Genomic DNA, 27,902 nt, shown 5'->3' with positions numbered 1-27,902 from the left:
CGGTTTCCATAGAAATCACGTCTTGGCGTAGTCCGTCGCGCTCTCCTCCCTTTCGCCGCCAGCGCCGGCGCGCTCGAGCAAATCGCCGCCCGCCCGCCCGCCACGCTGTCTTCCTCGACCTTCCCTCCCGCGTCGTCGGCAGTCTCGTACTCCGTCGTCGTCCTCGAGTCCCCCACGCCACCACCCGCGCGCCGCGCCCTCAGTGAGTACCGCCGTGGGAGGGGGCCGATCCTGTTCATCCCGGCGTCCATCCCGTCCGTCTAGGTCTCTGCTCTTCTGCTAATTTTTTCGGCTAACGACCAGACTGGTGATCCAACTCGCAGATCCAGGCGTGCGTCGTTGTCCTCCGTCGCGCATCCTTATTATCTTCTCGCCCGTGCTCTTTCTTCCCGCCAGGTACGATTTTGGTTCGGAGATGTAAGTTATTTTCTTTGTTTTATATGGCTTTCTGGCCTTATCTAGATTCATATGTGTTCATTTATCTAGACACACATATGTACATATACATGGATATATGAATCTAGATAAAATCAGAAAAGTCTTATAATATAAAAGTACTTCTGTATATGTAATAATTAAAAAAGTTGCAGCACTGAATGAATATATATAATTTTTCACTGTGTGTAGAATCGTTGCCCTGAGAGGAATTGATGGCGAAAAGGCATTCTCCATGTCGCCTGCCGTTTATCGTTTATTGGAAAGCCCGTTTCTTCGATCCCTTCTCAAATCACATGAATCAGCCTTTCGCAAATGTCACAAGATCAAACTATTCAATTGACTGGAACCTGGAGAGGCTGTATGGCACAGCCAGCGTGGGAAGAATTCTCTCTTCGCATTTTTAGACGATTTTTTGTAACCATAATGATGATGAGAAACAGTGTTAATTTTGTTTTAGTTGCCAACAATGATGTAACTGATTGCGTAGGGAGAGAAAGAAATATAATCTCTCTCACAATCTCTGACCATGTCTATTTCATCAGGAAATAGAATGTGATTCTGGTGTTCTTATTTTCCTAGTGTGCAATTTGTTCTGGAGTGCAATTTGTGGGATCCTGAGGTTGGATTGATAATTTTGATTTCTTGACCATGTCTTGTTTCAACAAATTTTCAGGTGATCTTGGAAGAAGAATCTGTCATGGGGTACGCTAACTGTTTACTCCTTCCTAATCTATTGTTCTCTCTCTAGATTTCTGATGCTGGTATCTAGTTTATTTATTAGGCGTAACAATTACTCTGCTTAGCAAAGGACCATAAGTTTGTTTTGAAATTTTCTTTTGGGCATGACTTAATTCTAAGTAGATTGGTTGGGTCTAGGGATCCACAAACATGACAGAAATGCAAATGTAAGATGAATAAATATCTATTAAAAACATTATCTATTCTATTGTGTCTATGATTTTTTTAAAAATGTTGCCAGTTTTTTCTTAGAAAAAACTAAAATTGTATCTATCATTTTTTTATAAAAAAATGCTTAATATCTATTAAAAACATCGTGTATTATATTGTGTCTATGATTTTTTAAAATGTTGCTAGTTTTTTTCTCAGAAAAAAAAAACTGAACTTGTGTCCACCATTTAAAAAAATGCTTACTAGTTTGTTCTCAGAATAACTGAACATGCATGTGATTTTGCAACAGTGTTTGTGATTTGCCTTTCTATAGCATTTTTCCTTGAAAATGAATTTGAGACATTCATTTTGCTGCTATTTTGTTCCATGGTAGAAATCTATAGCATAGTTATTACACTATTTCACGTTTTCCTATTAATTTAATTTATTATAAAAGAGAGTGGTTGTGATTGCCCTGCAATAGGTTATACCTCTATATATGTCATTTCGTATTTACCTTTTTCTTTTAATTACTACACTTGATATTCATGGATATATTGTAAAACTGAGTGAGCACTGTGCTTATAAATAAATGATGTCATTATCACATTGATAATTAAGACTTAGGCATCACCTACTAGATTTTACATTGTAGATTGGAGGCCAGACACATTGTAGATGTTACCCCTATAAGAATTAAGTGCAGTTATATTTTGAAAATTTTAGGCTACAGGTGAATCCAAATGAACTAAATCCATCTGACTGAACTATTTAAAAGGCTACCTTAACCATGTGATCTTCGAATACAAGATGTGCTAGTAATTATTATTTTGAAGGGGCACACTCTAGATTATTTTCTAACAAGTCGCATATTATTAAAAATAATAGTTACATTCTTCTTTTTACTCCACTTTACTTGTTACTTTGTTAGCAGTATGTTTTATAGTCAATTGATGTTACATGAGTACGAGAAATTGCATTAACTTTTTAAGCTTGTCAGGAGACAACAAACACCCCCATCACACCTAGTCAAAGCTTTTGTTCCTATCTAGTTTATAAGTTTTGTCTCCTGCTTGTTAAGCGTTTACATGTGTTGTTTAATCTTTTCCTCTGAAAAATGAATGCTCCACAGAGATATGAGGAACTTTGTATCGCTCGCGAAAGAAGCAGAAAAGCAGAGCTTTATCGTCAAGAATGATCCAGGATGCTCGGTCTATAGATCGTTCAAACGATCTGACCAGACCAACACATGCGCTGAGAAGGCAGCTCGGTTTTATTACAACAAGCTCCACCCGGTTAGTTGAAAATTACTTGGATTTTCCTTAGTGTGTTAGACATGTCCTTTCCATGCTTTAATTGTTGTCTTAACGTGCACATACCTCTAGAGTTTTTGTTTGATATTTGTTATGCCTATTTCGCTTATTAGTTGCTAGTTTTTTAATCTAAAATAACTATATTGCACTTCCTTATATACAAGCCATAATTCTTAAGGTAAAATCATTTCCATGGCTAAGCAATTGATGGGTCAGATTTTTTTCTTACCACACATGAAATTCTTGTATATTAAATCTAACTCTACGTGAATTGCTAGATTACGCAAATCTATGCAGGGCAATCGTTTAATTTCTTTTATAATACATTATCAATAACTACAAAATCAATACCGAATGAAAATACTTTTAAATACAAATACAATGATATTACATGCATGGCGCTAAACATATGCATTGCTAGTTTATTTATTAGTCAAAAGTCATATGGGTCTACTTTTCTTAAATTAAGGGTACCTTATATCTTAGGAACAGAGAGGACCTAGTTTATTCAACTTTAAACAATGACTTTCTTGTTATACTCAATCTAGAAAACGTAGGTGTGAACAAACAAAGAGCGTACTCCATAGATGCATAGAGAAAAATCTTAGTGCCAATTAACAAAAAAAAACAAATCAATCAACTTATAAATGGACATTACTCCTGTTGGAATATACCAATAACTTCCTACCTTCTTTGCTTCTCTTATAGGGTTTGTTTCTTCATGATCTTGAAGCACTAGACAGTCACAGTTTTGATCGTCATGAGTACGACAAACAGGATCAGAAGGCCTATTATCATGTCAATTTCAAAGCCAAGAAAGGAAATCGGACCAGTGAGCCATCCATTTTCTTTGCAGAATTGTCCGGGGAGAATGGACCTGATAGAGTAACTATCTGCGCAGAGTTGGAATCCCCAGGTAATATATGTACAACATACCTTAAAATTTAGTTAGAAAAATATCCATTACTCTCCTGAACTAATCCATTGGATCACTAAACACGTAAAATACTTTTGGCTCATTTTACTCTATAAACTATTGAGAATAGTTAACTTTACTCCTTATTGATACTCTCTCCGTTTCACAATGTAAGTCTTTCTAGTATTACCTAGATTTGTATAGATGCTAATGAATCTAGACACATATATAAATTATATGCATTCATCAATGAATAAATTCAGCCAAGGCTAGATAGACTTACAATATGAAACGAAGGTAGTATATTTTTACTCTTCGTACAAGTTGTATTTTGAGATGAATTTTATTAAAACCAATACAATTATCGAGGTTCGATAATATTTTAATTTAAGGTTGTTTACTTAAACTTTAAAATATTGATGTTTAAATCAAATCACGCCTACTAAAGTGGGGTAATAATACGTGCAATATTACTTGCTTCCTCATGTTTGAAGAAGATTTTGAATGCAGGTAAGATAGATAACTGCGCTTTCTGCACGGGAATATTCCATCCACCAGACGATTTCGTCGGCTTCATGTCTCCTGATCATCCAGTCTAGAGGTGAGCAAGGCCTACTAAGACCAAGGATTTCCATGGAGCGCAATATTAATATGAATATTAGCAAATGATTTAAAAATGCAACTATACACAATCTTTTGACTGGGGCAGGCGTATTGAGGTTGAAGACATGATATCCTGTGTGTGAATGTACTCACAAGATGCATCGGATTACATCCATCTTTGGCTACACGCTATGTTTACCTGATATTTATGTATTTATGTTAATGACATTGTTTATTCATATACTAATGTACTCTAATCAACTAATAATCAAGTTCAACAATTAGATGTTTGCAATTTGGGACAAGTTTAATTCTGTAAAATAGTTAAATTTCAGCCAAAAGTTGTTTAAATTTAATTTTTTTTACAGGGTAGCCCAAGGATGCAAATTGCAAATGGACGAATGGCCAAATGATCTGTCGCGAAACTACCCACTCAGCGCGTTCTGCTTTTCCTTTTCTAACTTTTCCCTTTTAACTCAATTTTTGACAAATTCTGTTACCAACGGATGGGCCATGTTGGATCAGAAAAGCTAATCCCCATCAAGGATAATCATCCTCCAACTAGGATGAAACAACTCATCCCAAAGAAAAATCTTTCATAGAGCACGTGGCTTTAGCCGGTCTTATTATTTTTCATTGTCAGCCCCTATACTTTAATATTTTAGTCATCATATTTTTCTATTTTACAGAAGTCTAAATATACACCCTACAACTTCCGTTAAAAATAAGAGATTGCTACTGAATTTTCTTATCTACCCCTCCTCTCTCTCCATCACTTTCCCTCTTTTCTTTCGCATAACCGATCAACCATTCCCCCTTTCCCTCTCAATCGAGGCGTTGCTGCCGGTGAGCACTGAAGCCGACGGATCAAGATGAGACCGACACAGATCAAGGCGAGCTCGTGAGGGAGCGGGGCAATCAGCTCATGGGCTCATGGTGGGGCTTCACTTCCTTCCAACACGTGATCTTGCTGTGGCTCTATGCTCTCTGTGCTGAGACAACTCGTGTCTTCTACGGGACGACTCTTTCTTTCCTTCACGGCATCATTTCTCGTAAGTGGTGGGATGAGACCATTCATCACGTGATTTTATTGTGAATGGCCTAACCATCCCACGGATAGACACGCGAAGGGGCACGGTCCTACTGCTCCTTAGAGTATCTCCAAGAGTGTTTAAAAAGGATTTCTAAAGACCAATTTAAAGAATTAAACAAAAGATCCTCGTTTCAACAGATATCTAATTTGGATTCTAATATTCCTGCATGCTCAATACTAGCTCCAAGCTGAACCAAATTTAGGGAAGTTCTCCATGCTCCCAATCGCTGGGTACGCGGGAGAAATTAGTGATCGCACCAAAATCTTCATCAATCGTCCCTCCGGACACCACCACGTACCTACACACATCTCAGGCTTCCTCATCTCATTCTCGTCCACACTAGCACTACCTTTTCACCAACAAGCAGGGCAGAAAGAGCAAGAGATTGAAATGAATGAAATCCAGATAATTTCTGTTGGCGATTGTTCCTGGTAGCCGCAACTTCTTGACGCACACACGTGCTTGAACTGCATCAAACTATTGAAGAAAGACCTCGAAGAAACAACTAAAAATAGGCCTCATTTGGGATAATGTGGATCATTTAAAAAGTTTTTGGAAGTAACTATTTGGTCACTGTTGGAGATGAGAGTGATTTTTGGATCTAAAATTTTTTTGGGACATGTTAACGCCAGATTTTGGCAAATTACTGTTACAGATTGAAACGTGGTTAAAAGACCGAATCGGACAAAGAAAGGGGTATCGGCTGAGGAAAGAAGTTGAAGGTGATACGAATGCTACCGATAGAGTTCGAATCGGACCAGGAGTGGAGTCCGATTGGGCCTGAGAGGTTAAAGATAGATTCGGTGTCAGCCACGAGTCCGTGTAGATTAGTTATGATTTATCTTAGAGTTTGTTTAGGATTTTAGATTTAATTAAAGTCTGAATGTAATAAGTTAGTTACCGATATGGATTCTTATCCGGTCAGGTTAGTTAGAACCGATGGTATAAATATATATGCCCGGGGTCCTTGTAAATCATCAAATCGATCAAACACACATCTTCAGCGCATTGCCAATTACTTCGACTTGCTTGGGCTTTCAGCGCGGAGTTTGTCAGCTTCGCAATGTAAGTTCTAGTTCGTCAAACCTGTCGATCGGCTAGAACAGAACTATCTCGGTTAAGTCCGATCTACTGTCTAGTTGATCGACCAGCTTAGTTATGTTGTTGCTTTGATCTATTATAGGTTTAGAGTAGCAATAGTTCTCGATCAAGTCCTCGCGAGTTCCTCCATTCGATCTGTTAATACGAAATTGGTTAACTTGATTCTGTCTCGGTTCGGTCCGATAAATCTTGTTAACCTAGTTTGCATTATCAAATTAGCTTGGGCGCTCATGAGGGCTTATCGTTGGAGTTCTAGCCAGCACTATCCCGAGTAATCTGTTAATTTCTTCATTAAGTTCGTCGATCTTCATGTTCCTATAATTATATTGTTCTAGATCGCATATTGTCTTGGTTAGGTCTGATCTATGCATGTTTAGTTCAATCTGGTTGTAGGAATCTATTCGATCGACTGAGATTAATGAATAAGTTGGTGGACTACGCTCGTTTAATATCTGTTACTCGTGTGTTGCACTGCTTTATTGATTTCATGCATGGTTTAACTTAGATCTGTACTGTCTCGGTTGCGTCCGATCTTCTAGGTCTAGCACGAGCATGTATGCAGTTGATTAGTGTTGTTTTATGCTAGTGATTGGTATAGTATTCCAGTTTATATTAAATTCCATGTTTAGTCTCCTATAGCCTGCTGATTGCATGTGCGATAAATACCCGATCGGTCCGATCAGCTGGTTAATCTTAAAACTGTCTTGGTTAAATCCGATCTTTTAAGATTAATTTATTGGTCAGTCTGCTTGGTGTTTATCATGGTTTTGATTCGGCCGATTGAGCATATTTACGTCTATCATCTTGAAATTCCTGTAAAGCCGATAGTCTAGTTCATCGGCTAGGGTCCTGGGATGTTATCGGCTATCCGTCCAATAGCGGTTTCGGGTTTAACTGTTTTCCATGTTATATATTGTCAGTTACAGGATCAAACTGACTGGCACGTCCAACATTTTTAAGAATTAGGTCCTGCACTAGAGTGGTCTTAGATTAACTCCCAGACTTATGTGTGTGACCGTTGTTGTTATTCTCAGCGTCAATAAGATAATACCAATTCAGGCAGGATAATACCAATTCAGGGTTATTGGGACTTAATTTTTAGGTCATTGTTGGAGATGCTTTCTTTAAAACCAGGCCATGCATACATGCATAGTATACCAGTAGTTATCTATCTAATCAAGAAGTTATTAGAGCCTCGATTGTTTAGCTAAAGTTAAACATAAGTGAAACAACTTTTTAATGATTAAAAAATAATATATGAGCAAAACATTTATATATAGTGATCTAAAATAAAAGACTGAAAAATAAAATATGACGAAAAACCGTAAAAGCAACTCTACATTTAACTTTTAAAATAAAAAATTTAGCTTACAAGCATAATCATAAGTGAAAAAGGGTCCTACATGCATGCAAGAGTAGTACTTATTGTTGCTCTAGTTAATAATTTTTTCCTATAGGAGGATATGAATAAAAGAATTCTAGTTAATAATTCTTATAATAGAAGTACAACTCTAAGTCTTTGAAAAAAAAGGTTCTAAATTTCCTTTAGAAAGTAATTTGAGTGAAGAGTATTGTTATATTTGAGCATCAAGTTTCTAAATTTGAGTTAAAATTAATGTTACGTTTGAGTTAAAAGTTCTAGAATTTGAGTTCAAATTTTCATTAAATTGAGTCAAACGCTTTAAAATTGTAGCTAAGGTTTTCAAATTTTGAGTTCATAGTATTATCAATTTGCAATTGGAAGTTTTAAAATTTGACTTGAAAATTTCACTAAATTTGGGTTGGAAGATTCAAAGCAAGTCGAATATTTTAAAAGTACACCAGAAAGTTAGATAAATTTATAGACTTTACTATTTAAGTTTTTTTTTCAAAATCAAAAGGTTGATCGAGTCCTTAAAAGGGTGATTATGGCCCCACGTGGTGATTGTTCGGCTTTTTCATAGAAAAATCAAATTACATATTTGCAAACGAAAAATAATTTGTGAATACAATTTTTATATACATATTCTTAGCGATATAAAAGCCAACGCTGAAAAATAAACTTTGATAAAAAAAACCATAAAATCAACACCAAATCTAAGTTTGAAAATTCAAATTTTAACTTACAAGCATAAGCATAAAATAAAAAAAAATTGATAGTGTTGCATCCTCGGGTGTAGCATAGGCCTTAATTAATGGACAGAGAAGATATGATATTACTTCCTCCACTTCTATAATTCTTATCGTTCGATAATGATATGATCAAACATTATAACTTTGACTATTAATAACTTTTAAAATATGCAGTTTTAAATTTGTAGAATAATATATATATATATATATATATAACTGTACTTTAATATAAATAAATAAATATCATGTTGTTGTCCAAAACGATAAAAATTAACAAACTTAACTGAAGGCACCATTTTCAAAAGTTTAATCAAAATCATTAAATGAGATATTTATGGAAAAATTTAAAATGTCACGGTCAAGATAGTATTTATTTGTGACCGGGTAGAATACTTAGGCCGCGTTCTTTTATGGGTAATTAACCGGCGTGCAAAACGTAATAACAGATTAATATATGATTAATTAATTATTAGATGTAAAAACTTATAAAATGGATTTGTATGATTTTTAAATTATTTTTAAAAAATTTAAGCATAATATAAAAAATATAAGCTACACTTATATTTTTTAATAGTAATACAAGTTATGACAAAATAAACTATACTTATATACTCTCTTAATTTCAAAATATAGTACATATTTTTTTTTGTTTGGAGAACGATTTGATCAAAGGATTATTCTATTTGGATATAATTTTTGTGACACATAATAGGAATTATTAGTCTTATTCGAAACTAGTTTCTTATTATTATACTTTTCTGTCACGGGAGTGATATATTAATACGTTAACCATTGATCAAACCCTTAGTCTTACTAAACAAAATACATTCTATATTTTGAGATGAGGGAGTAAAAAAGTTTTTCTGCAAAACAAATATACTCACCCCGTATTTTAATATATGGCCCTGTTAACTTTTGGTGCATGTTTAACTATTCGTCTTATTTAAAACACTTATCTAATTATCTTTTATTCTGTTATAATTAGATTTATTACTAAATATATTTAAATTATAACATATATGTTTTTATATATAGAAAATATTAAATAAGATAAACGATAATGTAACACAAAATCAACACCATTATATACTAAAAGATGAAGCAAGTAAAAAAAATACAGAAATACCAACGGACAACAGTCCATCCAGACGGGGGCGTCTTCATGCCGGCGACATCGCTCCTCTGCGTGCCAGCGCCGCTTCTACATGTTCCTTTCCCACTGGCGCTCTCCCCGACGCTCACGCCACCGCCATCGGCGCTCTCCCTCGCGCTCGCGCCGCCGCCAGCGCTGCTGCTCCCCTGCGCGTCGCGTCTCTGCATCTCTGCACCACGCCGCTCCCCTCCTTCACCGCCAATCTCCGTCCATGATGCTCCCTTCCACCGGTGCCAGTCTCCAGCCGTTCTCTATGCCTCCCCGCACCATCTGTGCTGTCCTTGTCGTGCGGCAATGATTATATTAGATAATACTGGTTGATACTATCTCATGGGAACACCTAATTTTAATATTTGTGCCCCGAAAGAAATTTCTCATGATCATCTAGGATTTTGACCACGCACAGAAAGATATACAGAACAAGTTTGGATTATTTCATCTAAGTCGATTATTACAACTCTAAAGGTTATAAGATCCAAACTAAAGAAATCCTTACAAGAAAAACTAATAAAAGACTCCACAGGCAAAAGCTCGAACATAGACCAAGGCTAGATCAAGTCTTGCTTTACAAGATCTTATCATCCTTTGAAGTTATCTATATGTCAATTTATGCAATAATGAGTACTTATATACTCAGCAAGATATATTACTAGTTGATTAATACGATAAGTAAAGCAGTAAAACCATATATACCAAAACAATAAACAACAATTTACAAAAATACCTTCATGTTTATTTTTATATTATGAAAACTACTTACACCATAAGAATTTGGAACCACCCAAATGACATAACTCCAAAGACCGGGAGTACGACACATTCGAATGGTTTAATATCACCTCTACAGAGATTGACCAGCTTTACCCATAAGATAAAATTAACTAATTTGGGTCAAGATAACATAATTGTTCAAAAAGTCCCATATACTACTAGTTATGCCCCGGACCCTTGGACCATCTTAGTGGTCGAACTCTTGCCATCACCTAAGCAAGGTACTTTATTGTCACACTTTCATGGTTTCCCACGGTTGCGTAAACATGACAACTTGGCACCTCGTGCCCCTTCCGCATTTTAAGCTCCGACCTGCTTATCAGAAGCCACTCTACAGTTCCCCGTATCATGTAACAGTATACTAGGCTATACCAAGGTTAAACTCAATCGTGTGGATGTGCGTCAACTATATCATCTTCGATGGAACAAGGGGTTATTTAAACCCAAGGATCCACTGTACTAGCACATGTTCACACATATGCATAACCTCCGATCATAAACTCATTCCACCAGATCCTTAATTTATAAAAGGGGTTTTCAAAGGGGATAACCACACAAAATGACACCTCCATGTATCATAACATGACCCCAAACAATATCATAAATCTCAACATGACTTCATGTGATCGATGATTTTGTAATAAAATGCAATTTAATAAATTCCACTACAAAGTTATCCTGAAGTATGAACTACATGCAATGCATAAATGCTTTTAAGTGAATAGCGTTTACTAAAAACCTATAATGCATGAGATATAAATTATGGGTTTCTATATGAGCAAAAGTTGAGTATTTGTGGTACATATTTACTCGGTGATAATGCCAGAAAGTAAATCAAATTATTAAAAGAAAATAAAGGTGATAAATGCATAAACTTAGGGGTTTCTGTGTGACAAAATTTTATTATATCTTGCCTTGGCCTTAAGATCTCCTATGGTTTCAATTGAAGTCGACAAGGTCCACATCTGCTATAAGCTCCAATGCACAAATAGAACTGATAACAAATAATGTTTTTAAGAAAACTATAATAAAGTTTTAAGAAACTAGTATAAAATAAAAATAAAATAAAAGCCAAACTCAAAATTAGAAGAAAGGATATATTGGTTCTTAGGGTTTGGAGTTCGGAAAATTTGGGTAAACGGATGACTTTGGATAGTATAGGGTTTATTTGGTTTATTTGTAGAGTTATGGATATAATTGGTAGTTGTTTATATTTTGAGGTTAATGCAGTAGTTGGCTTAGTATAATGGTATGAAATTGAAAAGCTGATGTAAGTTTTTAACGTGAATGAAGTGCTACTCTATGACCGTGAATGGTGATAGAGTAGCCAGGTTACACAGATACCTCTGCGGTGTGTTATGGAGACCGAAAGAAATAATTTAATTCTGATCAGCGTACGGAAAAACAATTGTTCTGCTTTAGGGTTAGATTATAAAAGTCGTGGGGGTTCACGAACGGCGCGATCATCGTTATAAAAGTCGTAAAGGTCGAACGGCTATTTAGTGGCTAAAGGATGAAAAGATTGCAAATAAATAGCTAAAAGAAAAAATTATACTCCCTCCATTCTTATATTAAATATAAGGCATACCCACCACTAACTCAAAGACAAAAAGAGTTATAACTATCTTCTGATTTAGATTAACTAGTTAATGTATGCATGCATGTAACGTAATTGGGTATTTTAATAATGAAAAATATGCTAGTTAATGCATACTTGCATGCACGCTTATATTATGGGACAAAGAAAAAATAGTTATGCCTTATATTGTGGAATGGAGGGAGTAAATAACAACAAACCAATAATAGAAAGAAAGAAAGAAAAAAATAAATATATCTAAAATTTTAAACGAGAGTTTTGAAAGAAAGAAAATAAAAGGGGTTAAAGAAATATTAAGAAGATTCAAAAATAGTTAGAGAGTATGATATTTTAAAGTAAAGGTGTATAGAAAATAAAAGATTAATTTAAATTATGCTTTAATTAAATTGGATTTGGAAAAGACATTTTAAACTTTGAAGATTTTAGGAATAAAATCATTAAATTATAAATTTAACCAAACTAGATAAATAAATACTTTAGGTTTAGCTAATTATAAATTATAAATCTTATTTGAGTTGAATTTGAAACTAAAGGAAACAAACCTTATTATAGGATTTGTACTAAAGGAAAAATATACTTTATTAAATGGTGGGCCCACTTTCCCGTCTCTCTCCTCCTTATCTTCTTCTTCCTTTCCAACAGAGACAGAGTGAGGGAGAGGGCGGCGCGAGGGAGGGGACGGCGCGGCGTGGCCGGGAGAGGGAAGCCAGGGCGGCAGCCGGCGGTTGGGGAGACGGCGGCGGCCGGCGGCGCGAGGAAGGGGGCGGCCGGCGGTGGCCGGGAGAGGGGAGCCAGGGCGGCAGCCGGCGGTTGGGGAGACGGCGGAGGCCGGCGGCGCGAGTAAGGGGGCGGCCAGCGGTGACCTCGCAATTAGCAAATCCTGCCGCCATGTTCGTCGCCAGCCCCCCACCCGACGCCGCCGGCAACCCTTACCATCAATCCCCCTCACCCGGCGATTACACTGAATACTGGGTGCTGGGGTTCCAATCGGATCACAGCGCAGGATCTTCCACCCCCACCCCCACCGTTGGTGGATCGTCCCCTGGCGACGTCTCGGCGGCCCCCGTTCTCGATCTCTCGGAAATCCCTCGTACGCGGGCCGGCGCTGACGCCTCAGCTGCCCGATACGGTCGCATGCACCGCCGCCGTGCCCGCGACGAGATTGGCCGCAGGCCCCACTTCCGCTCGCCCCCGCCGCTGCAGCCGTCACCCAAGCGGTCTCGCCGGTCGGAAGATGACCCCAAGGAGTCTCCGCCGCTGCAGTCGTCACCCGACAAGTCTTGCTGCGAGAGCCCTCTTCAAAGATTTGATAGCCCAATGTAGGTAACATCCTTTTTTAGGTTTAATTAAACTCCTATGCGTTTCTAACTTGACAAATTTCGACATAGGACACTGAAGAAATGAGAAAGGTTTTAAATAAAACTAAAATTTCAATTCTTAAATAAAAGAATCCGGTGAGTCGTTCAAATAATAGTGAGAACCCCCACGTGTTGTTGTGGAACTTCTCTATGAGGGATCGATGTAGTGATTCATTTTTAGGTGATTGAGCTTGGTCATTGTAAAGGAAGAAGGTTAACATTCGTCACATCCATAGTCCCATGCTAATAAACTTAGCAGCTCGGTTATGCAAAACATATAAACTAAATTAGTTAGAGAATTAATGAAAAAATCATAGCCGTACGAAGACTGATTAGGTTGGATGAATATATGGCATGTTGCTAGGAGGGGGAGGGGGGTTGACTAATCAGTGATTGATTTCAATGTATAAGCACTCTTTCTACTAGTGCAATCCAGTGATAAAAACTTGTTAATGAGGCGGCTTTGCACATATATCACTCTATAGGAGTTAATTCCCCTTAGTGGGTGTCAACTACATAGAAAGAATGGATATTCATGTAATAGATTACTAGATTGAAATAGTAGTACAATTCAATTCCTTTTTTTCACCACCATTTGCAGTAGGACATCCTAAAAAGTGTTTTATGTATGATACTTTTATTGCGTTTGATTTGTCAATCACTTTTTAGCTTTATACGGAGACAAATTCTTGAAATAGGAAATTTTATGCTTCATATGAGATCAATGACTTGCCTAATTCAAATGTGGAACTGGATCCTTCATACAAGTCATTGGTCAATGATTTCATGGATGCGATGGAAAATAATTGCCATGAAAGTGAGGACTTGGAGGATGATCCAGCAAAGCGTCAAGAAATGTATCAAGAGCAAACGAAACGTTTTGCTGAATTGGCTCTGAGGCGTTACAACAGCAACAAGAACAATAAGGTTATTACTTTTCTTCTTTTCTTCATTTCAATAAGTTTATGATTTATGCATTTTAAATGAATTTTAAAATGAAAACAATATCAAATAAAGTACTCCCTCCATTCTTTTGTAAATGATGTTGGTAATGAACTAACTAGCGTCGTTTACAAGAAAACAAAGGTTGCAATAAACTACGGTGTTGAGCAAGCATTTGCTGTTATAAACTCATTATTAATAGCTTATCTTGAGAAAAGGCTTCTATCACATAGGTTTAATTAATTGAATAGTGGCGTATAGTAATAAACTTAGCTCGGTTATATAGCCTAAGTGTTAAGGCGCCCCAAGCAACCACAAACAGGAGTAGGGTGTTACGCTTCTTAGCGGTCCGAATCTGTATACTTTGCTTGCGTCTCTATCACATCCAAGGGGCCCAACCCCCTGCGTCTCTTGACGCTCACGTTCTCACCCGCACCCCTGGTCCGAACCAACTAAAGGAGGCCCCGCGGCTTGTCGCTAGAGGAGTTTCACTCTCCGACAGCTGGCGCGCCAGGTAGGGGCACACTCGTGAGAATTTGAGCTTCACCACCTTCCGTCTGCCGCCGACTTCCATCGGAAGGAATGGCGGACGGGGCGCCAGTGTTCTACACTCCCACCCCCAGCTCAGCCGGGAGCGGGAGCGCGTCTGACGGTGAGCCTCCGCCGCCAACGCCGCGGCAGTAGGACTACACCGCCTCACCAAACTCCCGTCGGAGGTGCCTCGCAGCCACTACGGGCGGCCCGGCTGAGGGCTCCGCATCCTCCCCTATGGTCGATCGGGAAGGGAGGCGCTCGAGCAGGGCAAGCCGCCTGACCTACAGCGCGGCTGGTACGCCCGAGGGCATGCTCCAAGCGACTAGCGCGATCTTGTGCCATCCATCCATCACTCCGGGGCCAGAAACCTTGGCCCAACTAGAGATGTCAATGGGGCCCCGTTACCCGTTTCCCCACAGGGAATTCTCCTATTACGGGATGGGGATGGTTCTAATTGGTTCCCCATGGGGAATTAAATGGAGGAAAATATGTCCCTGTCGGGTCTCACGGGGGCGGGTATGTATTTAGTCTCCCGTCACCGTTCCCCGTGGAGACCTGATTAATGGAAATATATGAGTTTTAACTTTATTTTTTTCATGTCATGAGATTATATTAATTGTTATATTCAATAAATAATAATTTTATACTTTTATAAATTAGTGAATGTATGTTCATTTATATTAATATAAAATGTGGATTATATATATGATTTGAGATGTATATTATATTGTTTAAGCGGGGACGGGGAACCCACGGGGATTAATTCGCCGTGCGGGGACGGGTATGGGGGAAATTCTTTACCCGTTGCAATTCGCGGGGATGGTGACGGGGAAAATTCTAACTCATGGGGACGGGTATGGGGACGTAAAATCCGACGAGGAATTCCCCGTTGCCATCCCTAGGCCCAACGCTAGCTGGAAGAGGTGGTCAAGCTGGTTACCGTTGCCCAATAGCAACCCGGCAACAACGGTCGGGCAATCGCGGGTCGGTCTTCTCGTGCCATGATTGCGGTTTCTTTGTCCTTGAGGCGAAGAACACGTCGTACAACGCACACAACTCGCACGCTCGCTCCTTCCCTAAAGCCCGCTCGCGCAAGCGACCGTGGGTGCCAGGAGGAACTCTATGGAGCGATGACGCTCGCCTTAGGATCGAGGGCTGGCGCGGCGGGTGGTAGAAGGCGCTACACCCCGGAGCCATGGCCCCGACCAGGGCGCGCCTCCATCGCGTGGGGCCGGGTGCTAGGCCTTTGTAGCGAGCCTTCAGAACGTTCAGTGTCACTCAAAGTTCCGGCCCAATCTTAATGAGAAGTATGACGGCGACGTCAATCCCTCTGAGTTCCTCCAGATCTGCACCACCGCCATTGGGGCAATGGGAGGTGATGATCAAGCCATGGCGAACTTCTTTCCCATGGCTCTTAAGGATCAGACACGAGCCTGACTCATGAACTTCCCACCCGCCTCGATCCACTCCTTGGAGGACCTATGCCAGCAGTTCATCACGAACTTCCAGGGCACCTATCCTCACCTAGGAAAGGAGGCGGATCTACATGCTGTGCAGCGATGGGACGACAAGTCCCTCCGCAAGTATATCTAGCGGTTCTGCCAGGTGTGCAACACCATCCCCTGTATCCCCGCTCATGTAGTCATCTATGCTTTCAGGGGAGGCGTGCCGCACAACCGCATGCTTGAGAAGATAATCTCCAAGGAGCCCTAGTCCACGAGAGCTTTTTGCTCTCGCGGACTGTGTGGCCTGCAAGGAGGGCTGGGCCTAGAACTCTTCCATCCCGTGTGTGGCCGACGCCACGCCCGATTTTGTCGCTCGCTCTGAGCGGCGAAGCAGAAGAAGAGAGACCCGTTCTGACAACGAGGGCCACATCCTCGCCACCGAAGCTACCTCTCCCCCCCCCCCCGCGTAAGGGGAAGGGTGGGGGCAACAAGCAAAAGGACGCCGACGCCCCCAACAGGGGACGCTCAACGGACAAATGGTGCTTCGTGCACAACACCTCCCGCCACAACCTCGCCGAATGTCGCTTGGTCAAGGGATTGGCCGGCCGCGTCAAGGGGTACGAGCCGGAGAAGCGAGAGGGGCGCCGTGACGGGGAAGCTTCGGCCTCCTCGTCCGACCATCGATGAAGAAAGGCCAAAGACACGGCCCTCGTCAACTCCGATGACAAGGACCTCGACTTCGTAGAGTCGGAGCATGTGATCGCCACCATCGACGAAGGGGCATGTGCCCACGCCTCCCGTCGCAGCTTTAAGGCCAAGAAGCGCGAGCTTCTAGCCACCATCCACACCCACGAGGCGACAAGGCGGTTGCGCTGGTCCGAGGTGCCACTCATCTTCGACTAGACCGACCACCCCCTGAACGCTGACAGCGGTGGCCACCTAGCTTTGGTGGTCTCCCCTACCATCTACAACGTCACGATGGGACATGTCTTAATCGACGGTGGCACGTACCTCAACATCCTCTCTCTCACGGCCTTTGAGAGGATCAAGGCCCCAGGGATGTAGCTCAAGCCGTCGCAGCTGATCATCGGCATAACCCCGGGACACACGTGGCCCTTGGGGCAAATCACCCTCCCCGTGACCTTTGGCGGGCCCTCCAACTTTCACACTGAGTGGATTGACTTCGATGTGGCGGATCTCAATCTGCCCTACAACGCGGTCCTTGGCAGACCCGCGTTGGTGATTTCATGGAACAACCCATTACGCCTACCTCTATATGATGTCGGCCTCCAGCGGCCCCATCACCTCCTCGGTGAGGTCAAGGCCGCCCTGGCCTACGTGGAGCTTCGCGCAGACAGCCTCGCGACCGCCACTGAGTCCGAGGTTGGTGCCGAAGGAACGGAGACCTCGACCTCCCGCGCCCCGAAGAAGCGGATGACTTTGGGCGACAACCCGTCAAGCTGATCTAGCTCGGCGTCGACCCGTCCAAGACCACCAAGATCGGCGACGCCTTGGACCTCAAATAGGAAGGCACGCTCATCTCTTTCCTATGGGCAAATGCCGACGTGTTTGCATGGAAGCCGTCGGACATGCCCGGGGTCCTCAGGGAAGTGATTGACCACCGCCTAGCCGCGTGCCTAGATGCCAGACCTGTCCGGTAGAAGGAACACCAAGCCTTCATCCGTGAGGAGGTGGCGCGTCTCCTGGAGGCCGGCTTCATCCGAGAAGTCATATACTCGGAGTGGCTAGGAAACCCACTCGTGGTCACCAAGGCCAACGGCAAGCTCCGGATGTGCATCAACTAAACTGACCTCAACAAGGCATGCTCTAAAGACCCTTTCCTTTTGCCACGCGTAGATTAGATTGTCGACTCCGCGCGAGGTGTGACCTTTTGTGTTTCCTTGATGCATAATTCGAGTTACCATCAGATCTGCATAGCTAAGGAAGATGAGGAAAAAACTGCGTTCATTACTCCTGTTAGCACCGACTGTTATACATCCATGCCTTTTGGTTTAAAGAATGCAGGTCCCACTTTCTAGTGCACTACTCACATTACTTTGAGTAGTCAAATATGACACAATGTTGAGGCATATGTAGACGAGGTCATAAAAACGCGTGACCGAGAGACCTTACTCTCGGACCTACGGAGACTTTCGACAGCCTCCACTCCACGCGCATGAATCCGAACCGGAAAAATGTGTTTTCGGGGTATCAGCTGGCAAACTTCTCGGTTTTCTTGTCTCGGCCAGAGGCAGAGAAGCTAATCCTGAGAAGGTCAAGGCAATAGAGCGGATGCACCCCCCTAGCAAACTCAGGGACGTGCAGTGCATCTTGTTAAGTGTAGTTGTATTCGCACTCTAGTTTCCTTTTTCCTATAGTTTCCTTTTGTACTCGTCTTGTACATGTATATATTCGGGTCTAGTGCCCTCATATGAATACAAGTGCTATTCATAACATGGTATCAGAGCAAGACCTGAGTTTTTGCGTGTTGCACTTGCACGCCACGTCGCGCTCTGCGCTCTTCGTCGCCGGGGGACGGACGCGCCGCCGCCATCGCCGGAGTAGGGCTTCTCGCCGCTGCTGCTGGGGCTGAGGCTAGGGCTGTGCCACCGTCGGGGCCGAAGGGTTGCCGTCGCCAATGTCGGGACTAAGGGCTTACCACCACCGCAGGGGCCGAGACGCCGCTGGGAGAGTTGGCCGCCGCCGCCGTCGCCGCTGGGGGCGAGGCTTGTCGCTGCCGGCTGCTCCTTCGCCCCGTTGCCAGATCTGATCCGGATCGGATCTGAAGTTGGTTCAGTTTCTTTAAACCGGTTCAGTTTTTTTAAAAAATACTTCTACGTTCTTGTCATCGCCATGGCTCCTTGGCAAGTTTCTAGTGGCGTTGCTCTTCTTCGTTGTCCAATGCTTTTCAATGGCACCAACTTTCGAGATTGTGTTCCTCGTCTTTGGATTCATATGCGTGGCCTGCGTCTTTGGGAGTTTTTGACTGGTGATCTTCCTTTTTCACCCCGTCCTACTGCTCTTTCGCAGCCTATGCTTCCACAGGAGCCTGTTCTTCCGAAGAATGCTACTGCTGAACAGAAGGCGGAATTTACCCATTTGCTTACGGAATTTGATACGCGTGTTGAGCGTTTGCATGCTAAATATGATGATTGCTTGGCCACTTATGACTCGGCATATGCAGCCTACAGGACATGGATTGATGAGGATGCTCGTGCTGTTGCCATTCTTGTTGCTAGCATGGAGGATCGGTTTTCTGCTGATATTGTTGAGCTTGTGTATACGCATCAAATGTGGAATTTTCTTCGTGAGCGCTATGAGCCCTTTGGACAGTCCAATTATCTTGCTGCTATTCACCAGGAACAGTTGGTTCGTCAAGGAGATGGTACAGTGGATGATTCCTATGCTCATATTTCTGCTATTTGGCGTCAACTTGACACTCTTGGTCCTCAGTTATCGCCTGCTACTTGTGAGTCCTGTAAGAGCCAAAAGGACGCTGTTGAGCTACGTCGTACCTATGACTTCTTGACTTGTCTTCGTGCCCAGTTACTTGCTCGTCACCCATGTGTCTCTTTGTTGGATGCTCTTGCTGAGGTTCGTAATGAGGAGACTCGTCTTTGTGATGCGGGTCTCTTACAACACTGCTGTGTTGGTTGCTCGTTCATCGTCTTCTCGTTCTCCTGCTTCTCTACCTGTGGTCCCTACATCTGGGAAGCCTTCTTTTGACATCGGAGGGGAGAGCGGTCTTCATTGGAAGTATTGCGACAAAGACGACCATGTGGAATCCTATTGTTTTAAAAAGAGGAAGGATCAGAAGGTTCGTGCTCGCCGTTCTTCATAGGCTTTTGATGGTTCTAGTACTAAAGATTCTCAGAGGAGTTCTACTGGATCTGATGCACAGGAGATTCTTAGGCTGCTCGGTCGCCTCGTCGCCTCTTCTTCACCAGGAGCTATTGGTTTGGTGACTCAACCTTCTGTACTACCATGTTCTGCTGCTGGTTCTCAGTCTTTTGTTGAGGGGTTTCTCTCCTGAACTAGGTAGTTGTCCTTGGATTCTTGATTCTGGTGCTTCTTTCCATATGACTCCCCATCGTGCTTGTCTTTCTTCCTTGGTTCCTCCGTCTCGATCTTTGTTCATACAACTGATGGATCTCCTCTTCTAGTTGTTGGGCAGGGCGTTCTTTCATCTGCCTCTTTTTCTGTTGCTGATGTTTCTTGTGTACCTGATCTAACCATGCAACTTATGTGTGCTGGTCAACTCATTGATCATGATTGTCGTGTGATTCTTGATCCTGACTTTTGTTATGTACAGGATCGTCGCACGGGTGCATGGCTACCCTGAGACTGAGTCGATTCATTTCGAGGCCAGGCGAGCGGGCGCTGCTCATATTCAACCTCCTCAAGCGCTTCGGGCCTTTCTCCTAGAGGGCGGAGACAGAGCAGACACTGAGTGAACTCTAGGCCTACCTCTCGTACTCTGGTCAGAAAAGCTTTCCGCCAAGGGTTCTATTGGCCAAGGGCGCTCCAAGACGCCATGGACCTAGTCCGATGGTGCTGAGCTTGCCAGTTCCACGCCAAGCAGACCCACTAGCTGACCCAGGCTCTGTAGACGATTCCGCTCTCTTGGCTATTCGCGGTCTTGGGGTTGGCCATCCCGGGCCTCTTCAAAAAGGCTCGAGGGGGCACGAGTACCTTTACGTCGCCATCGACAAGTTCACCAAGTGGCTCGAGGCTTACCCGGTCATTAAGATCGACAAGCACACTCGGCCCTCAAATCCACCAGGGGCATCACTGCCCGATTTGGCGTGTCGAACCGCATCATCAGGGACAACGACACCCAATTCACTAGTGAGCTGTTCGGCGAATATTGCACATGGCAATTAAGCTCTGTTTCGCCTCACCCGCTCACCCTAAAAGCAACGGCCAAGTGGAGCGCGCAAACGCAGAAATCCTCAAAGGTCTCAACACCAAGACATACAACGTCCTTAAGAAACATTGGGACTCATGGGTCGAGGAACTGCTTGCTGTGCTGTGGGCCAACTAGACCACACCAAGCCGTGCAACAGGACAAACCCCTTGGTGTACGGGGCTGAGGTGGTCCTCCCCTCCGAGCTAACCCTAGGATCCCTCGGGCCACGCTATCGACCAAGATCAGCTGCAGCGCGATGACCTCGATCATCTCGAGGAAAGACGGTGACATGTAGCCCTTCGGGTTGCCAGCTACCAACAGAGCCTCAGGCGCTATCATCATCGCTAGGTCCGGGCCCGATCACTATAAGTTAGTGACCTAGTCCTGCACCACGTCCAAACGCGCGTGGGCTTAACCAAGCTCTCCCCCATGTGGGAAGGACCATTCAAAGTGATCAATGTCCCTCGACCGGGCTTTGCTAGGCTCGCCATGGAAGACGGAACCGAGCTGCCTAACCCATGGAACATCGAGCACCTCCGCAAATTTTACCCCTAGCAGGCCCCGAGTGTTTGCATCCTCGGGCTAGGGCCTACCCCACGTGCCTTTCGTTGCGCGCCGTGTAGGCTGGGGGCTACCACTATTCACCTTTTGTATCTTTACAGGTTTTGTGAATAGCAAACACTCTTCTATATATGTTCTAAGTGTCGCTTGCTGTTTCCTAAAGAAACATTTTATGGTTTGGTGCGGTATGTGTGTCCCTATCACCTTCAAAAGGCTCGGGCCGCCTAAACACCAAGCGAAATCTAGACGCGAGTCGCGCCCCAGTGCGCTTCAGAGGTGGGCGCTTCGGAAGGACTGCAACCCAGTCATCCCTGACCCCCAGCCACGGTTCGTCTGCCTAGCCAGTCTTGCTAAATAGATCAATCCTACGACTAGCGCCAACCCATTGCCCTCCGAGAAATCGACTCGGGCTCAAGCCTTTCCTAAGATGCTTTGATAGAAACACTATGTCAAGTGAGCGTCGCCATACAGATAACGAATTCTACAAGTTGTGGAATTTCTAACGCAGGCACAAAGAGGGCAATAAAAATGAGAGCAAGCCGGCAACCAAGTCTTACCCACATCAAAGGTAAAAACAAAATCACATTCATAAAGAAAAATATTTACAGGCACAAGAGGTAAAAACAAAATCACATTCATAAAGAAAAATATTTATAGGCACAGGTAGCGCGGAGGGCCTCGGCTCATGGCTGGCCAGCCTCCCCCGAGGGGCTTGGGGTGTCGGGCGTGTCGTCGACATCGTCGAAGCCTCCCCCAACACCTGACTCGTCGTCACAATCGTCATTGTCGATGCCACAGGCGAAGCGGGGCGCCGTGCCCTCAAAGCTGGCCACAATCTCCCTCGCGGCCTCTCGGACTGCGGCTTGGGCGCCCTCCTCCGTCCCGGGGTGAACTCGTCCAGCCCCAGGAACGACGCATAGTGCATGTCACGGGCCCAGTGGTTGGTCAGCACCAGCCCCACCGCCTCCCATGCAAGCTCCAGCAAAGACTGCTTGGCCATGGCCTCCACCTTCTTCGGTACCTGGCTTAGGCCGTCCACAATCTCTTTGAGCTGACAGGCGATTTCGGGCAGGGCCCGGGGGAGCTTGTTGCTCCGGATCACCGACACCCTGAGCTGACGCATCACGTCCTCTAGCCGGGAGTAGCGTCGCTGAGCATGAGCGGCTCGGGCTTGACCTGGAGCATGAGGCCTTCAATCTCGTCGTCCCTATCTCGGATGGTCGCCTGCAGCGCTGGGATGAAGTCGTCCACCGTGGCCGCCTTCTTGCGCCCCCGCAGGTTCCCCTCCCGCTCCTGTAGGACTGCCTCCCGCTGGCGAAGGGCGCTCTACCTGCTCCACAACGCAGCCCTGCTCGGCGGCTCAGAGGGAGGCCTTGGTCTTCGCCGTCTCTGCCTCGTGGGCCATCAAGGTCGCTTCCCGGGCCTCCAGGGTTTGGGCGCGCTTCTCCAAACCCGCCTCCTAAGCGTCTAGAGCTCGGGTCCGCTCCTCCAAGGCCTGTAGCTGTTGCTCCATCTCGTGGGCGGCCTCCGCCTCCAAGGCGTGGCGCATGGCGACCTCCATCTTTGGTCGGGAGGTGGCATGCCGGTCCAGTTCCCCGGTGTGCTCCTCCAACACAAGGACTCGAGCGTCCAGGGCCTCCCTACGTCCGAGCAAGGCCCTCTCGCATCCCCCTAGCCGACGCTTGGTAGCTACCGCAGTGTCGGCTGTCTCTCGCACGACGTTGAAGAAATGCTGGAGATCCTCCGTCGCCCCTTCCGGGGCCACGGTGGCAACCTCGACGATGATCCTCCCCCCATGGTCCCCTGTCGCCCCTTTCATGGCCACGATGCCGACATCGGCAGTGATCCTCTCCTCCGATGACTCCCAGATGCCCACGTCCAAGGTGGCGGCCTGCGCAACGATCACAGCCTGGCATCGTTCATGGACGACGCACTCCCTAGCCACCAATGCCTCCACAGCGAGCGAGGTCATGAAGGACGGTGTAGAACCAATCGCACTTCCAGTCGTCCCACTACTTGCGCAACTGCTACTCGATGTAGTGTTACCGGGACTTAGAATGTGGCTGGAAGTAACACCCCCCGACCTCCGTCACGGGAGACCCCAACTGAAGGGTACGCGAACAAGTAACACACCCCAACGAACATCTCACAGGTATGCGATCTCACACATGTATGCGAAGATGGACAGTGTGAGAACCGAGTTGGGGGTGAGGTGCGCCATCCGGATCTCGTAGAAGTCTAGCACCTCACGGAAGAAGTTGGAGAAGGGCGGGATCAGTCTTACCATTGCATAGGAGAGGAAGAAGATCGAACGGTGCGGGTACTGCGGTGATGGACGGTCCCCTCCAAGGGCCACTGTCTTTCGTCCCGACAGCATAAGGATGAGTTTCCTCGCCAGCCCCGCAAACCTCTCGCTCGTGATGCGAGAAGGTGGGAGGACGCTGCCGTCCAATGACATCGAGCTCCGCATCATGGCGCTGAAGGAAGGATAGGCGGAGAAACGAGGTAGAAAGTGGTTGTGTAGTGGTGCGCCAAAAGCTTGAGAACGAGATTGGTTTGAGGCGTAGACGGAGAGCTTGCACGAAGTGGCGAAGGAAAGCAACCCTACCTCTTCGCCCTTTATACGACCCCTCCACGCCCTGTCGCCTCAATTCTCGCTGCCACCATCGAACACCCTTTCGATTCCCGCGCCCACTTCCTCGCGCACTTACCCACAACACGCGACTCGGGCGCATGCCGCTTCAAATTCAAATGCAGTCGCCCAAAAGTCGTGCACGGTTGTCTGGAGTCCCGCTCTCCTCCGTGAACGTGTCCATGATGGCAGCGCAATGGCCAGACGCTGTTCCCGATGATGCGGAGATCATGACGTGATGGCCCATCATTGCGGGTGAAGTTTCAACTTCAGGCGCTAACCACGCGCTCCGGACAGCCACACGGCTGGCGAGCCAGGCCCACACATCATCAACTAACGTCAATGGCGCCAACCCTGGCCTACCTGCAAGAGGTGATGGCGAGGAGTCAACGCCGGGGGCTACTGTCGGTGATATGGGCCCATGGTATACCGTATGAAGGAAACATACCGTCCAACACATTACCATGTTCTTTTCAATAAAAAAGGTCAAAGTTGCTACATTGCAAACCTTGACTTACAACCTTCGCTGCACGGAAAGAGCCACCCTTAGGCCATGTGGCATGCCCTGAGGGGGATCGGGCCTAGGCCAGAGAGGTAGTCACCTCCTCGTGCCAGGGGTCGGGCTGCCCGATCCCCCAGGCCTCGTCGCACACGGTAAGGGACACGTGGCGCGGGAGGCCGAGTGCACAACGCCCTACTGCCGCATTTAATGCGCTCTACCACCCGCAGGGCGCTGCATTGAATGCGGTGTGCCAGAGGCAGTAAGTCGTCAGATGGGTCCGATGGACGTGACGGCAGACCGGAGGCATGTCAGAAGCATGCGCCTGCCAGTAGCAGAGGATATGATCCGTGTCAGCCCCGTCTCGTTGACCATTAATGAGACTTTTTTTCCTCCATGGAGAGTCGACGTGTCGTCTTCGAGGCTCGTCATCATCATCACCGCTGCTCCTTGGATGCGAAGGAACCAGGAGTCTTCGGCATTTAATGCCGAAGATACGCGGACCTCAGCCCACGTCGTAACGGGATGTGGCCGATGAGCGAGAAGGTGTGCTCTGTCACCGAACGCCTCGGATTTGACGGGCATTAATTGCGCCTGAACTATTTATTTTCCTTTTTCCCTTAGAAGCTGGGTCTAGGCGCCTGTTGGAGCCCCTTACAGTATAAAAGGAGACCCTTGCCTAAGGAAAAGGGAGACCTTCCCCCAACAAACAACCACAAAACCGCTTTGTGCGCTTCGTCATTGAGTAGAGCTAGGTTGTAATTCCTTGCGCCCCAAGCAACCACAGACAGCAGTAGTAGGGTATTACGCTTCTCAGCGGCCCGAATCTATATACTCTAAAAAGTTTTCATGATAATGAAGAACAACTCGATACCATCGTACCATGACAGCCCACAAAGCTCAATAGCTGCCATGGTAGCGCATAGAGTCCGATAGCCTAGTATATCCTAATGGACAGATGGCATCTGCTAGGGGAGCCTCTCCTCATGCTCAACACTGCCTCCACTCCCCCACTTGTCCTGGGACTTAGAATGGGTCTGGCATAGAGGAGGGGGGACAAAGCAGAGTGTAGAGATAAGAAATGCCTTAAGTTCTATTAAGGTTGAACTTTTGCATATACCAACTAATATTTTCTGACTTTTTTTCCAATTGTCTATTGTTTCTGCTAAAAGTTATTTCAATATGATATTATTCTCATTTCTTATAATGTGCAGGTTAAATACTCTCTGGTTGAGGCCATCAAGTCAAATGGAATTTTTGAGGGCACTAAAATATATACCCATGTCAATTTATCTGTCGTAGCTAAAAATGGCCCCAAAAAAAATGCCACCAAGGTACTTGTATTTGCAGAGCTGCTACATGTTGGAGATCGTCCCAATGCGATGGCTCTCACTTCGTTTCATTTGCTTGACGAGAAGAAGCAACTAGGTAAGTATACTTTTTTATTCTTACCTGCTAGATCTTCTATTTGATAAATTATTCAGATGGTATCTAACCATTACTTTCATAGCTGGCTGTCGTCATCTGGCTCAAAACTCTTTTGGGAATAAAGATAAGGACATGAATCATTGCTATGCCTGCACTGATGTGATCAAGCATCCTGATGGAGCACGGTACAAGGCAGGCCATTTTGTTGCCATGTCATATTACTATGAAGATTAGGTAATGATATAAAAATGCAATTATACCGTATCTTTTAATTAGTAACCATATAATTTGAGAACTTGAGTGGTTGAAGGTTGATACTCGTTCTTCTTTCTTGCACCAGAAAGAGAAGCCCCCCTCTTCACAAGATCAAATCATCAGAACATGGTACGACACAGTGATTCTCCTTCACAACTTTGTAATCATTTTGTAAGCAGGGGGCATCATGATCATATTGCTCATGCATGTAAATGGCATCTTTACCTCCCTTTCACCACCCAACCTGATCGACATACATTGGCAGCCATTCTTGAAGTTGTGTAGACGGTATCATCTGAACGTGACCTGACACCGAAATTTTGCTATTGACTACTCGTGTATCTGGAATGCGACAGCTACTGCCAACTGATCAGTACACATTCTTTTTGCAGCCTCCCTCCGGTTTCAGGATAGATGCAAATCAGCGTTGCATGATGATTGCTGCTGCTCTGCTTGCAGTTCATTCTAACCAAAACGCAATTTGCACCTCTCCTTTTCTACGGACTTCTGATTTTACTCACGTCAGTTTCTGGTGGCTGAATTATATTATAGTTTGTTTATAGATATATTTCTGACTGCCTAGCTAACGTAACCGATGAAATGGGTAGCCTTTTGTTTTGTTGCAAATTTGCAATTAAAAGGTCAATTATTCTTTTGTTAAAAGTGAAAAAGGCTACATATTCTCTTCTGCTAGACAATGAAGCTATAGGCGTCAGGCGTGTTTGGTTTGCTGCCATACCAAAATTCCGCATTGCCAAAACTCGGTAAGATTTATTTTGACAACGAAATGGACAGGAACTGTATCTGCTAGAATATGCCTCTTCAATTCAGTTCTTTGTTGTATATATAAAATATATCAATAATATGCCAGCCTCTTCTGTTACATATTTACACGTAGATAGTGCTTTGACGGCATCTGGAAAAATATCTGAGACAATAATCCCAGTCAATATATAGGATCTCATGAAGTATATTCCTTCATGAAACAATGCATGTCAGAGCAGGAAGGAATTATTCAGCATGATATATTAATTTGTTACTGGAGAAACTAAATCCAAACTACTTAAACATTAATTATTAATTTAACAGCATGCAGATTCTGCACTAGCACAAGTGATCAACTGGCCAAACTGAAAGAGACGCGGAAAAAAGATCAACCAATCATTCATGCATGCATTCACACAAATTAAAGGCCACGTAGGTCTACCTAATTGCCGAAGAAGAAAAAGAAATTAACTAGGAAGCTAATTGAGGAACATTTAACTATTTGTCACTTTGACATGTAGCCCTCGTATGTCTATATCATGTGGATACAGTGACAAATCTGTTATCACTACTTGTTAATTATTTCGC

General features: G+C 44.3%; 1 protein-coding gene and 2 long non-coding RNA genes across 4 annotated transcripts; all 3 read left to right on the top strand.

The window, feature by feature from the left end:
• The first annotated feature begins 15 nt into the window (after window positions 1–15).
• LOC107304441 lies at window positions 16–1,065 on the top strand. Its single transcript, XR_001550533.2, has 3 exons — window positions 16–202; window positions 324–396; window positions 628–1,065. It is a non-coding gene; the product is annotated as an uncharacterized LOC107304441 (long non-coding RNA).
• A 1,411-nt stretch (window positions 1,066–2,476) lies between these two features.
• Window positions 2,477–4,795, top strand: LOC107304452. Of its 2 annotated transcripts, none has more exons than XR_001550538.2 (4): window positions 2,477–2,621; window positions 3,348–3,555; window positions 4,066–4,156; window positions 4,527–4,795. It is a non-coding gene; the product is annotated as an uncharacterized LOC107304452 (long non-coding RNA). The 2 variants fall into 2 exon arrangements; XR_001550539.2 differs by lacking the exon at window positions 4,527–4,795 and adding an exon at window positions 4,265–4,453.
• A 7,958-nt stretch (window positions 4,796–12,753) lies between these two features.
• LOC102706857 lies at window positions 12,754–26,668 on the top strand. Its single transcript, XM_015838922.2, has 5 exons — window positions 12,754–13,305; window positions 14,043–14,271; window positions 26,081–26,294; window positions 26,377–26,528; window positions 26,635–26,668. Exons 1-4 carry the CDS (start codon window positions 12,875–12,877, stop codon window positions 26,526–26,528), a joined length of 1,026 nt encoding a protein of 341 aa, XP_015694408.2. The 5' UTR covers window positions 12,754–12,874; the 3' UTR covers window positions 26,635–26,668.
• Window positions 26,669–27,902: the final 1,234 nt, after the last annotated feature.

The sequence above is a fragment of the Oryza brachyantha genome, chromosome 6 (genome assembly GCF_000231095.2).
Source record: "Oryza brachyantha chromosome 6, ObraRS2, whole genome shotgun sequence".
Classification (NCBI taxonomy): Eukaryota; Viridiplantae; Streptophyta; class Magnoliopsida; order Poales; family Poaceae; genus Oryza; species Oryza brachyantha.
Note: the sequence above shows the minus strand (reverse complement) of the source record. Positions and strands in the feature narration are given on the sequence as shown.